This window comes from Acinonyx jubatus, chromosome C2 (assembly GCF_027475565.1).
Source record: "Acinonyx jubatus isolate Ajub_Pintada_27869175 chromosome C2, VMU_Ajub_asm_v1.0, whole genome shotgun sequence".
NCBI classification, from domain to species: domain Eukaryota; kingdom Metazoa; phylum Chordata; class Mammalia; order Carnivora; family Felidae; genus Acinonyx; species Acinonyx jubatus.
In genome coordinates this window covers 31,505,279-31,519,691 of record NC_069384.1, presented here as the reverse complement: position 1 = coordinate 31,519,691, position 14,413 = coordinate 31,505,279, and the positions used below count along the sequence as shown (strand labels likewise).

The 14,413-nt window shown below is 38.9% G+C and overlaps 1 protein-coding gene across 6 annotated transcripts in view; it reads left to right on the top strand.

Annotated features, from left to right (window-relative positions):
• The window catches only part of ROBO1 (roundabout guidance receptor 1), a 1,120,365-nt gene that overhangs the window by 1,062,645 nt on the left and 43,307 nt on the right, over window positions 1–14,413 (top strand). For 4 of the 6 annotated variants that reach the window (XM_053220691.1, XM_027077557.2, XM_053220690.1 and 1 more), the window contains 3 exons: window positions 4,027–4,224; window positions 8,653–8,679; window positions 10,268–10,310. In XM_053220691.1, coding sequence (XP_053076666.1) covers window positions 4,027–4,224; window positions 8,653–8,679; window positions 10,268–10,310 — 268 coding nt within the window. The remainder of the gene's footprint in view (window positions 1–4,026; window positions 4,225–8,652; window positions 8,680–10,267; window positions 10,311–14,413) is intronic. The other 2 variants (XM_053220692.1, XM_053220689.1) reach the window with 1 other exon arrangement.

The following is a 14,413-nucleotide window of genomic DNA, read 5'->3' as shown; positions in this document are numbered from 1 at the left end:
GATGAAAAAAATAAATTCCCATGAAAAAGTTACACTAGGTATTAGAAGTTTAAGCAATATGCAACTTATATTTACCATTTTGGTGTCTGTTTTTTTTTTTTTAAGTTATTTATATTGAGAGAGAAAGAGATAGGAGAGAGTGGGGAAGAGGCAGAGAGAGGGAGAGAAAGAGAATCCCTAACAGGCTCCACACTGTCAGTGCAGAGCCTGATGAGGGGCATGATCCCACAGACTATGAGATCAAGAGCCAAATGCTCAGCCAAGGCAGCCTGGGCTCAAGCCACCCAGGCACCCCGTTTTTGGTGTCTGTTTAAAATGTTAATTGCTTTTTATAACAAAAGATAGATTCAAATGTCAAAGAGAATGGGAATATGGTTATATGGTAATTACTTAGATAGTTAAATACAATATGTGCTTCAAAAGTGGCTAGATGAATTAAAAGAAAGAAAGAAAACTTAACAGAGAAGCATTGTAACAACACTCTCCTGTAGTCAATGTCGCATGAATACAAAATACAAATTAGTAAATGGTTAGTAGAAAAATGTAAAGCAAATAATAACAAAACAGCAACAAATACAACTATAAATGGAAAGGGAAAAGAAAAGTGTCAATATTAAGAGGCTACATTTAAATTACAAAAGATGCTGAGAGCCCAGTCAACATTGTGTCTGTTCTTTTCAGATCCCAAGTTAAGCATTAATAAGATTTTATGTCCATTTCTAAATTATGGAAAAGGATCAGATATATGCATTTTTTATACTTCACAGATAAGTGCATAGTATTTTTGCATTTGGATGATAATTGATGACATTCAAGACATTATTTCAAAACAAAATTAAGAAACATTTGGCTTTGAATAAACTGTGTTGTATAAGCTTTACATTCAATTTGGAAACTGCTATCATTGTTCCGTTGTTAAGACAATGCTATCTTCTCTAGTAGATGTCCTTGCCGAAGTCCTGTGGTATAACACAATAAAGTCCACCTGAGGTGCAGTCATTGTGGCGTAGGACCCTGTTCCATGTAGACATGGAGGGTCAGGGGCTGATGAGGCTTAGCTTTATTTAACGTGGAGCTTCCAAGGTTGACCCAAGGCCCGCAGAAGGAAAAAGAAACACATAGTGTAGGGGAGGATTTAATGGTGCAGATCTAGAAATAGTGCATGCCTCCTGCCCAGGACTCAAGTCACGTGATTCCAAATAGATGAATGGGAACACCACAAAATGAAGCCACTGGTGAGGGAGCTACCTCCCGAAAACTCTATGCTATGGAAATAACATTCCAACCTTCAGAGGGGAGCTTGCTCCATCCGCCAGAGCCATGGACCAGAATTCGAGTTGGGAATTATCTTTTTAAACAGTGATTACGTGTGCAACCTTTAGGTGGAAATAGTTTCATGATTTATTTCAGCATCATCTATTACAAAATTCCAAGTAATACAGGAAACTAAGAGAATTACTTGATACAATTTTAGGTGAGATAAGGGAAAAACAGTCTCAGTATAGACCTTTTACTCACTTGCCCACTTTTATGAAGTGTCAGTACTAACTTATTAAAATTGACATTATAAGTTACACCGTGATGACCTGATACATTGTTGATGTCACTTACCTACTTTTGTAACATGTGATTTTAGTCCTGTGTTTTCAGAGCTGAATTGGGAAAGGGCCATGTGTAATTTTATTTATTTAAGATTTAAATCAAGGGATTTGAGGGTCAAATTGGTTTTCTTGAAACTATAAATGTGTTCCAGTTTTCCATATCTTAATATAGCCTCAGCTGCAGTGAGACAAAGACTGAGATACAGAGTGGCCGTTTTAATTCCTTAGTCACACCACACTTTATTCTCTTAAGCCCATCTGGTCGCTTGCATGGAACCTCTCTTAGCTGTCTCCATAAAATCTGAAGCTACCCAACTTAACCTTGCACAAATAGCCATGAAATCTATAAACTTAGTAGATATAAAAAGTGTATCAGGGAAAAAAAAAAAAGAATAGGTCTGCTTGGTGAACTCGCAGAGGATGAAGTGCTTTTACGATAACTGTAGATAAAAGAGCCTGGAACATGAAATGAAACATTCAGTCAACAAACTGTTGAAAGCAGGTAACTGAGAGAATTTATAAAAATAGGCTTTTCCGGCTTGACCCTCCACAGAATAAAATCTGAGATTCTGTTCAAAAAAAAGGTAAAAAAAAATAATAATAATAACACCACACACACACACACACACACACACACACACACACACACACACCTGTGAGTAGCAATGTAGCTACCATTTTACATAGAAAGGGGTGGCACTTTCACAAGACTGTTTCCTTAGCCACCGAATGCTGCTTATTTGTCTAACCAATGTCTTATTGGGACAGAATATCATCTACTAAGAAAAAAATCATCTCTAGATTTTTTTTTTTCTGTTGGAGAAATGTTATTCCTAGATAATAAGCTATCGTAGTTATTTTTCTGAAAAAAAAAAAAAGGGGGCGGTGGAATTTTGGACTAGAACGAATGTTTCTATTTTATTTATTTTTTTTAATGTTTATTTATTTTTGAGACAGGGTGAGACAGAGCATGAACAGGGGAGGGTCAGAGAGAGGGAGACACAGAATCTGAAGCAGGCTCCAGGCTCTGAGCTGTCAGCACAGAGCCCAACGCGGGGCTCGAACTCACGGACCGCGAGATCATGACCTGAGCCGAAGTCGGCCACTCAACTGACTGAGCCACCCAGGCGCCCCAAAATGTTTCTATTTTAAAACAGGTTCATTACCAGAACATTTTCAGACTGTAAGAAAGCACCAGCCCTGATGAAATGGACAAACCCTTCTTGTTTCACCAGATGTTGTGGGGGAGGAACATTAAAACTACAGACACTGGTGGGAATTCTGCCCACTGGGCCACCTTGGTGTTGCGATCAAGTCAGAGCCCATGAAGTAGGGTATGGCTCTGACGACAGCACAGCATTTCCAGTTCTCCATAGACTCTGCTAACTGCTCTGTGTAACTTGACAGAATGGTGGGCTTAGACAGTGAATCGTGGTGGGTTTAAACATGAATGCAAAACTAAGTACATTTGAATAGCCATCAATCCCATGGATTTCAAATTCTTGAATTGAGATAACAAAACACAAACCTTTTTGGCTTGATAACACTTGATAGTTCTTGTCCATATTTAATGTTCTTATATCTGTTGTTGATCACGGCTATTATTTTAAAAAGAAAGAGATGACTTGGAAAAAAAAAAAACTGTGGGACACCTGGTTCGTTCATTCAGTAGACCATCTGACTCTTGATCTCGGGGTTGTGAGGTCAAGCCCCATGTTGGGTATAGAGATTACTTTTTAAAAATAGGAATATTATTCATAGTTATTTCAGTGGTAAGATTATCTTAATTTTTCTTTGGTTTTATATTAAACTAAATTTTATAGACCCTTTGAACATAGGCCCAAATAACGTGTTTATAAGACATTTTAGAGTCTGAAAATAATAGCCTATACAATCGGGGCATAGGGACAAGGAAAGTATACACTGTTTTTTTCAATATAGACCTTAAGAAGAGGAAATAACCTTTTATTTGTTAATATTTTAAAACCTATAGAAGTTTGAGACAGTTTATATCTTTTTTATACAACTTATTTGGTACTCCTTATTTATATACTATTGTTGACATATTTCACTTTTTAGATTTATAGTTTTGTATTTATCTCAGCAGTGACCTGTGAAAGTTCATCTAAGCAATAAGCTGCAGAGTTTTCTGGAGTAAAAAATAGAAATTGTGCGCCATTGTCTTTGTTTTTAAATATAGTCCATAAAATTACCGTATCATATGTGTTTTGTATGAAGATAAAGTGAATATAATTTTGCTGACAATCTCCTGGACTTCTTTAATTAACAGAGGTGGATGTCACAGAATAAAAGACAGAAATTACTGTTCAAAAATTGACAAAATAATGATAGCCACCTTAGATGAGTATTCATTCATTGTCTCATTGACTTTTAAACCCACCTTAATCCAAAGATGGCATTTCAGATTCTCATGGAAACCCTGTGTCGCCTGAAGACCAGGTCAGCCTTGCTCAGCAGATCTCCGATGTGGTGAAGCAGCCAGCGTTCATTGCCGGAATCGGGGCAGCCTGCTGGATCATCCTCATGGTGTTTAGCATCTGGCTTTATCGACACCGCAAGAAGAGAAACGGGCTGACTAGTACTTACGCGGGTATCAGAAAAGGTACTACCTTTCCTACGTTTTCCATTTTGTAATATGTTTGTGTAACTCCTGATTTTAATCTGTGACCCCAGAATATTCATGACTATATATCTCCTGTAGTAAATTATTTTCATATAGAAAGATTTTCAAAAGTGCTTTTATTGTATTGTCATCTCCACCCGTTGACTCCTCTTGATTAGCAGCACTTCCAACAAGGGTTTATCCGTTTCAGGCTCAATTCCTTTAAAATAGATTTCACCAAGGTAGGTCCACCCTTGTTTGTTATACCGTCTCCTGTGCTTTGGGGGAGTTACTCCATGGTTTTACATTCTTGAAGAAATGTTTTAGCCTCGTTGTCCCAGGAATTATAAATACAAGCTCTGCACTGAGCTTAAACGGAGTGCTGTTGTTTTCGTGAAGCTGAAGAGATTATTTGTAAACTAATTATTTTATGATTCTTTCTGATGGTCTATCAGATAGTTATTTCTTACTGAACATGGAATGCCCAGCTAAATGATGTGCCTCCATTTGCAGAGAGGAGTGTTTATTTTATTTTTTTTATTGCTGTATTTAAAGTTGGGGAGTTGAATATCGATATGCCGTTAATTTGCGGTGGGGATTTCGTTACAAATGTGTTGATAGTTTTAGAAGAAAGAGTTTACCTGGCTGCTGTTAGTTACAATTGTATGGATGAACTGAGTACACCAAGAATTTTCAGACACCTTCGCCATACATGCCTTTGAAGTCTGTACATTGGTGATTTGTATTTTTTATTCTTTGATAAGATTTGTGAACCTTCTCAGGCAAATAATCCTCCCTGCCCTCACCTTCCCAACAAATATATTAATCAACTCTGGGCCTCTGATATGGGCTATAGGTAGTGTGAGTGAAGGTTCTGGCTATCTGGGGAGAGGCCCAATTTATGTCTTTAGTCCAACTAAATTATTTATACTGCTCCTTTTTTGCTCTTAAAACTGCCCTGGTTTATATGACACGTTACACATTCACCCTAGTCATAGGGCTTCTATGCAAATCTAAGACAACACTTTTGCTTTGCTGCAAATTTAAAGGGAATTACCGATAAACACATCCCCTCCCCCCACCATCACCACCCTTTAGAAAACCGTCAACAGAATTTTTGAAGGGAACATTTCCTAAGTGTCTTGGCTAAGCCCTTTCTCTAATCAGTTATAGGCAAAGTCAGAATTTGTGGTGCTAGCTAGAACTTTTCTCAATGAGAAGTTCTCTTGACGGTCCCTGTACACTTATAAAACAGCCTGGAGAAGCAGTCTAAAATATTAGTGCTCTCAGTCACAAGGGATCCTGGCAAGAAAGAGTGCACACAACTTCATCACCGTGCTGCAAAAATAAATTAATGTGCCTCCTGCCTGTGGGTGTGCAGCATTCTATGTAGGTACACTTGCAGCATTACCATCCTTAAAAATGTTTTTTTTTTTCAGATATGTATTCTGTCTAGAGATGAAGCAAAATGTCAGTATCCCTGCCTGTGAAATGGAAAATGAGGGCTTGGAGGTTACTGCAAAGGGAGCTGGCGCTCATTATGTATACAAAGCAGGACAATGTCCCTCACATGTGTCACCATATAAAACCTTTGACTAAATGGCAATGCCGAGAAGGGGCTTGCGGGTGTCCCTGTGTCGTGGGGCAGGGAAGGGGCAGGGGTGTTGGGAGCTGTGTTTTGAAATCCAGCTTGAAGAGGATAAGTGATTTAATTAACGCGCAGATGAGGACTCTCTTGAATTCTCCGGGAATCTTGTACTTCTTAGTGCCATAAGGTGCTGTAGCTGTACAGTCATAACAATTGAATGCTCTGTATTGTCTTGAAATCTAAATATGTGACATGAAACCCACTTCCTCTCTGAAATTTCTCTTCTTCCACTAATGTACTTTAAGCATGCTGGCAGATGCCTATGTGCTCTTTGTGCAAAACCTATTAAACTAATATCATTGTCCTTTTAACTAGCTTGTGTTAAAGCAGAAATCATAGAACATAATTACAAATGTAATTGGTGAGCATTCGATTCAGCTTTCCCATTTTGCCTTGTTGGCACTTTTTCATAATTCTGTTTCCATGCAATTCAAAAAAAAAAAAAAAAGTGCATCCTGAAACCTTAAATTGTCTCTGCCAAAACAATGCCAGTAATTAAAAGAAAAAACGAGATGAAGCATTTCAAAGAAATAGACATGAAAGAACCTATTGCCCTATAAACCATCAAGCCAGAGGGTGACTTTGGGTGACAGTGAGCATTTTTAAACACCCCCCGCCCCCATTTATCTGTAGATAAACCCTATGCTGGAACATGCCATGTCCCTTTTCCACATGCATTCACACGGTGCACCAGCATCACTGGGTAAAAAGAGATTATTGTATTATCAGAGGCTTTGAAAATTAAGTTGTTTTTTGGGGTACAGGCTGTAAAAATTTCACTTAGATGGACTTCTTTTCATCTCTCCTTCAGTTCCTTTAACTGGGTTGGCAGTTAGCTAAGAGTACAGACAAGGAGCTTTCATATTGTCGCTATGTCCTTATGACTGCAAATTAATGCTCAGGCACTTGAATAGCTTCACTTTCCAATGTACCTTTTATTATTATTATTATTATTATTTATGAAGACTTGTTACTATGTCTCTGAATTTTTGATTGTAGCTAAATTACATTGACTCTCTGAAAAGACCTAACTGAAAGAAAACACAGCCCGGGAGACCGCGGCTGTGCTCCAAACGAAGGCCAGTGTGTAAATTGGGTACACGGCATTCAGGGTTTCGTTTTTGTTCCTTCTAGTGTGCTCAGAGATAAAACGGTTTGGTGAAAAGTGACAATTGTGCGGCATGCCCCAGCGTTAACAGTTAGCAGCCCCAAAGGCTCTAATCCCAAAGTAAATTTCTGGGAGACATTCATATGTGAAGTGGAAAATACATTTTTTGGCAACTTGATGATCCATGATAAGGAATCGATATTCTAGTTTGTGTGACTTAAGGATTTCTCAGACACAAACTTTAGTCTTCAAGAAAGCAGCGTAGGTTCCCTTGCTGTCTTTGCCAGGTCAGTGTTTACTTTCGATTAATGCGAAGAGCTTGGGAAATGAGTCAGCCCCCTCCCTCCAGGAAATGACATGGAAACACTAGTGGTGTTATCCAACACCCAGCATTTGGGAGGAGGTGGGAAAAGTGGGGGAGGCAAGGCTGCCACTTTTGAGGTCTGCAGTTGAACTTCAGGCATTATTAACGAGATGAAGATTTATAACTGCAGAGAGAGCGAAGGCTTTCAGTGGGGCGTTATTGTTGTATTGTTAGCTTCTGGGGTGACGTTTAAAAACTGCTCAGCCTACTCGGAGAAGGCTTCTACATGTGAACTAGAATAGAGAAATTAAAGTTTAAAACTCCCCATTTTTTCCCATTCACAAATTTCCACAATGATAAAAACATAGTATTACACTGTTTACGTGATAAGGTGTCAGGCATTTCTTGGCAGTTCAGTTTTATGGTTCTCTTTGTTTCAGTTTGCTCTTGCCTTCTTTCTTCCCTCTCTTCCTCATTTCTTTGTTCCTTCTTTCTCTTCCTTCCCTTTTCCTTCCTTCCCTCCCTCCTCCCTCCTTCCTTCCTTCCCTCCCCCCTCATTCCTTCCTTCCCTCCCTCCCTCCCTCTCTCCTTCCTCCCTTCCCTCCCTTCCCTCCCTCCCTCCCTCCTTCCTTCCTTTCCTCCCTCCCTCCTTCCCTCCCTCCCTCCCTCCCTCTCTCCTTCCTCCCTCCCCCCTTCCTTCCTTTCCTCCCTCCCTCCCTCCCTCTTTCCATCCCTCCCTCCCTCCCTCTCTCCTTCCTTCCTTCCTTCCTTCCCTCCCTCTCTCCCTCCCTCCCTCCTTCTGTCCTTCCTTCCTTCTTTCCTTCCCTCCTTCCCTCCCTTCATTTCCTTCCTTCCTTCCTTCCTTCCTTCCTTCCTTCCTTCCCTCCCTCCCTCCCTCTCTCTGTCTCTCTCCTTCTCTTAATAATGAATACCTAAGTCCACCTATTAGTTCACTTTAATAAGCATTTACTTTCAGATTTCTAGATAAGGTTCAATCAAGACCCTGATAATACTTGTTTGAGAATCCATCAACCAATGTTTAGAAATGATTAATAGTAGAGGATTCCTGTTTGTACTAAAGCCGGGAGCTAAATCCTTGTCACTAAATGCAGGGTCATTCACAGGCTAACCCAGCACGACTCCCCACTGTACTAGAATGCCAGACGCTTCAAAATGGTACCTGTAGAGACAAGCCTCTTCTTTGAACCTCAGATTTGGTTTTATCCATCTATCAGAGCGTCAGAACTGCTGGCTTAGTTATTTACATTTGTTTTATGTTCAGCTGTCTGCTTGATTTATACTAATGTGATGTGTTCCCTTTCTCTCTTCAGCTTAATAACTGGTTTATATTTTGTTTTGATTTTTCAGTCCCGTCTTTTACCTTCACACCAACAGGTACATATTTGCACTTAGCCTCCTCCTCTCCTTTGTTGGTTTGGCATGTGTTGTACTATTGTGTTTCTGTTTTTATTTCATTTTCTGCAGTTAGTTGGGGGAAAGGACTTAAAATGGAATACGGTCCTTCATTTACTCATGTCAGGCATGCATTTGAAGTAGAAATGATTGGTGTTGCCTTTCATCCGTTTAATACAGTTATTTATTCATGATTCCACATCGCATCCTAGCCTTGTTTGCACGTGTTTCATTAGATAGACACTCTGTTTCTACCCTCAGCATGATTTAACATGCTAATGATCTTATTGATTATTTCATACTTGGCAGTGCATTTTTTTACCCTTAACTTAAGCCTTTATGTTTTCCAACAAAAATTTCTCTCCCTTGCAATTCTCTGTTCACAGAATCAACATTTTTAAAGGGAGTCAAAATACCCAGCACATGTGAAAGATAAAACTTTTTATTTTCCTGAAGTCAGAATCCTAATATTTTGTTCTATTCAATTTCTTTCAAAGTGGGTCCTCTTCTTTCACATCACCTTTTAGTAAAAGATGTACCTGTAGTCTTGCCTCCTCGGTTTTAATCCATTTAAAGTAATCACTGGAAGCAGTTATCTCTCCTTAACACACTCCCCGTTTGGAGTTCTTCTAAGTAGCAGAATTTGGCAGCTTTTAGAAACATGTTTCTTCTTAGAAAATGTGTCTGTATTTACAGAAAAGCTAATCTTCTTAACCTCTTGCCTAACTGTGTGCAAATCTCTATTTGTTATTGCTAAATTTTTATACCCATAATTCATTAGGCTGAGAATGCTTCCAAAAGCATTAAAATATAGTTTCACTATATGTACACATGTCTGATGAAAATGTAATGGGAAGGGGTTCTACAAGCCACAGGAAAAAATAGGTCGTATTAATTAACTGCCACAACTTGACATATATCTTTGTGTGTAGAGAGAGAGAAGGTTTATTTGAACATTTATCTTTGTCTTTCTGGTACTTCTTCTGGGAAAATAGCCTACTCATTTTTTCCCCAAATTTAAGATTCCAAATATGTATTTATATGTTTATATATATATACACACGTGTATGTATGTATATATATATATATATACATACATACACGTGTGTATATATACACACACACACATATATATACACGTGTGTATATATATATATACATATATATAATCATATATATATATACACACGTATATTATAATCATGAAATCATATGATCTAATAATTTAAAGTAGAAAACTATGGGAATGGGAATGTAGCAATGCATAATAGTTATATTTAATAAGAGTGCACTGAAGTTTGCTTTTAGTTAGTTCTTAACTTTATTGGCACATTAAGAAAATAAGAGTAACATATTTAATGTTATACAATCTTAAAAAATATTAGTTGAATCAGAAATCTACTTTCTGTGATGGTTTTTGTAATGTTTCTAGGTAGAAAGGGAGAAAATATTTCATTTTAAGAAAGATGCTCATGGATGTGATAGCTTTTGATATTTAAACATAAACCTGTCTATTAATTGTTTCTTTCTCTCTCTCTCTCTCTCTTTTTTTTTTTTTGTAATATTCTAGTAACTTATCAGAGAGGCGGTGAAGCTGTAAGCAGTGGAGGAAGGTAACTATCCTGCTTGTTTTGTAGCAGTGGAGGGAGGTAACTATCCTGCTTGTTTTGTAGATCCTAAGGGAAATTCCAGGTATCTCATCTTGGCTCCCTCAATGACATCACTTTCTTTGCATAAAAGGTTGAAGTTGAGGATGAAATTTGTTCAAATCTTTTAGAAATACGCCATTCTGCTGTGCTTGCGGAACCAAGCTGGTTTGTATACAAAAGCAGTTGATTGGAGCTGTTGCATCTCAGTGAATGGACACCAGAGGGCGCACGTTAACCGGGAAAGACAAACTTGCTGATTTAGCGAATGATTAAAAGGAGTTAAAGTAATTAAGCAATGGCATTTATGAAGATTAAGAAATATAGCTAGTTAACAGATACTATCAAAGAGAAAGTGTTCATTTGAAAACCTGCTGAACACAGCATTTGCTCATAAGTTGTTGTAGGTTAGGTTTGTTTGTTGTTGTTGTGAATTCAACATAGTTCAGCTCTCGCGTTGCAGGAAAATATGTTGAGATAAAAGAAGAAATCTGGGTAGCTTGTTAATACAGAGATTTTTTTCCCTCTAATTAAAATGAACCTCAATCCTATATTTATGATTTTTTGTAATTATTATTCAGTGAACTTTAATATATTCACAGAGAAATCAGAAATTGATGTGACAGGCAGCTTAAAAGAGCTGAAAAAAGGTATATGTATGTGAGCCACGCTTCTGCATTTTCTATAATAAGATGATTTTTTTCCCCAAACCAGCAACATCTAGCTTAAAGCGTAAGAACAAAAATCTTCCAACCAAAACCATTTTATAATTCAAATTGAATGAACTTACTGGGTGTTCGGCTTTGCACAGTTGGATGTTGTGGATGGAATTGGAAAAGACAAAAACGAGTAAAAAATTCCAAGAAGCATACCATCTGATGACAAAATTACTGAATTTAGTATATGACAAAGAATGATTTTTAAAAAAACGCTGATCACCTTTAACCAGTGCTGCATAAATTTTGGTATCGAGGGCTAACCTTTTCTTCCCAGGTACCCATGCTAGCTTGCTGTTTTCATTCCTGTGAAACAAAGCCAGTCCCTGAAAGACTGAAAGCTAGGAGGTCTTCATAAGGAAGAAATTCACTTGATTCAGGAATTAAACCAGAGCCTGGTTTTGCATCCAGGAGAATTCCATCTAAATTGTAGCCCAGATAGTCATGAAACAGCCGCTGGGCATCACAACATTCTCTCGTGGATAAATCTGGACGGCCTGATTATAGAACCAGCTCTCTACATGTGTATGTTCATGACTGTAGACTTTCGCTTTTATCTTAACCATAGCACACAAAGTGTGCTGCGCTAGCTTCTGTACATGGGCACATGTACAGACTGTCTGTCTCTCTCTCTCTCTCTCTCTCTCTCTCTCTGTCACACACACACACACACACACACACACACGCCCACACGTAAAATATTGCTGGTTGTTGTTCTAAATGGATTTACAACCTAGACAGAGCAAGTTATCAAACAGGAACTAATGGAAGGAATCCATAGTTACAAATAGCAAGTTTCTATGGCAGGACTGAGAAATTACAAGCTATCAACTGAAAATTAACAAACTGAACTAACTGTCCATTTGGAAAGCTTGCTGTATTACCATACAGAAGTAACCTTTTAAATTTAAAAATAGGATAACAGTGAAACTTCTGTATTTCAGATGCCAAATATTTTAAAAGCAAAATAGCAAATGAAATGACAAAAGATGCTGGAATATTACAGAGGCAACAGATAAATAAAGATCTTAGAATCCGTGCTCAAAATGATAGCTACAGACACAATTTTAAATGTCTTTATTCATCGAACGTATTTATTGAATGTCTACCATGTAACAGGCACCGTTCTAGTTGCTTGGGATGCATCAGCGAGCAAGTCGATAAAAATTCCTGTTCTTATGAACTTTACATTAAGTATGGGAGATAGAAGATAAATAATAAAGATTAAAAAAGTGGACTACAGTATCAGCAGTTGGTAAGGGCTTTGGAACAAATAGAGCAGAAGAGGAATCAGAGGTACTTTAGGAAGAAGTCTCATTTCCTAGCCAGAGTATGTATGTGGAGGGGGAGGGGGAGTTGCAGTGGGTGCACATGTATATCTGTGTTCTACGATTCCGTGTGGGAAGAGAAGGGGCAGCGATCCAAACTCCTGCACTGTCTCCTCTCACGTCCATACCTTAAACACTGGTTTCCCTCAGGCATCTCAGACTCTGTGACCCTGCTCTGACCCTCCCACCTCATTCGGTTCATGATACCTAAGTTAAAATTTCTTTTTTTTTTTTTTGATGTTTATTTATTTACTTTTGAGAGAGAGAGAGAGCACGAGAGGGGGAAGGGCAGAGAGACAGAGAGAGAGAATCCCAAGCAGGCTCCACATCGTCAGCTCAGAGCCCGATGTGAGACTGGAACTCATGAACTGAGATATCATGACCGGAGCCAAAAGTAAGAGTCCAACGCTTAACCCACTGAGCCACCCAGATGCCCCACCCAAATCACAATGTCAAGTCGTCCTTTCTTCTGCATCCATCATTGCCTTTGTTGAGCCCACTTTTTACCCCCTTCACTATCGCAACGCTGTTTCACATCCAACACTTGTTCTCCCCTGCCTAATCTGTCTCAGAAGCTCCCAGCAGCCCTGCCTTCATCTATGTTCATCAGCACTACTTCCTGTTTATTCCTTTGCCCATTGCAGCCAAAATGATATCTGGAAATGCATATTGATCATGTCTCTAAGTTGTTCCAGAGCCTGCTTTTAATAGCACCCACCATGTTTAAAATATCAAGTCCAAATTCAGCATAGCACGTGAAGCCAGCACCCTCTAGTTTTTGCAGGTCTGTTTCCCACGTCTAAGTGCCACACCCTACAATCCAGTGTCAGCCCACCTGCACTCGCCCCTGTTAGATTCTCTTCATTTCATCAGCCTGGAATGTGTTGCCCTCCCATGTCTGTTTCCTGAGCTTCACCTGCTGTGTTCTCCATGAACTTTTGTGCTGTGCAGATACCACAGTTAAGCACCTAACATAAGGTAATGCAGTGATCTTTTGTTCATATCAGGGTTCCGCAGATTAGGGCTCCTGGGTCAAGTCCAGTCGGCCACCTGTTTTGTAAACAAAGTTCTACAGGAATACGGCCAGACTTATTTGTTCATGTGCTGTCCAGGGCTGCTTTCCCACCACAACGGCAGAGCTGAGTCATTGCAACGGAAATTATAATAAAGGAGAAGGTTGACCCCGAAAATCTTTTCTAGTTCACAAAATTGTGAATTGCGCTCTTCCCAGAAAAGGGAAAAAGAGGGTTGTGGTAAGCAGAGACGGCTGGCTTCCCAACTTAAAAAGGGCCAAAGGCTTGTGATCTGATCCAGGAGAGGACCATAGAACTATTAAGTAGCTGTTCTAATTCATTTGTTTTCCCTACCTCAAAAATTCCAGTCACCTCTTCCAAAAACCCTACTTAAAATCCCAACCACAGCATAAACATGGGAACACCCGAGAAATCCTGAAGAAATGAGTAAGAAAATCAAGCCAAACAGGTAGAGAATGCCAATAAACCATTTCCTTGCAGTGGGAGGTGACAAAGAAGCAGAGCTCAGGCCTTGCTTCTCTCTAAAATACTGGCCACTCTTCAACCTATCCCTTGCTCCTTCCAGCACTTCAGAACTCTGGCAGACTATTAAAGGAAAGAGGAGACAGTCCACAGACACTCGTGTACTGTGAGGCCCCCGTACCATTTTCTCCAGCCCTGGCACCCTCTAGTATTTTATTTTGTGGTTTAGGATCTTAAATAGGTTGCTGTGTTTTGTTTTGTTTGAGTGAAGTGATTGGAGTATCTGGCGTAAGGGCAGCAGAGGAAATGAAAACTGTTGCTACATAATCATTTAAATGCAATGTCCTCTTTTTCTTTGTGACACAAATTCATCCCCTTCACATAAACTGGAAGATAAGTTTGGGTTTCATGAGCCCTACTGTCTTCCCTTCCCTGATAATATTGTCTTTTGAAAGACAAGGAAGAAATAAACAAAACTCAAATTATTAGTGTGAAAATACAACATCTAATAGTATGAGGTAAAAATATGT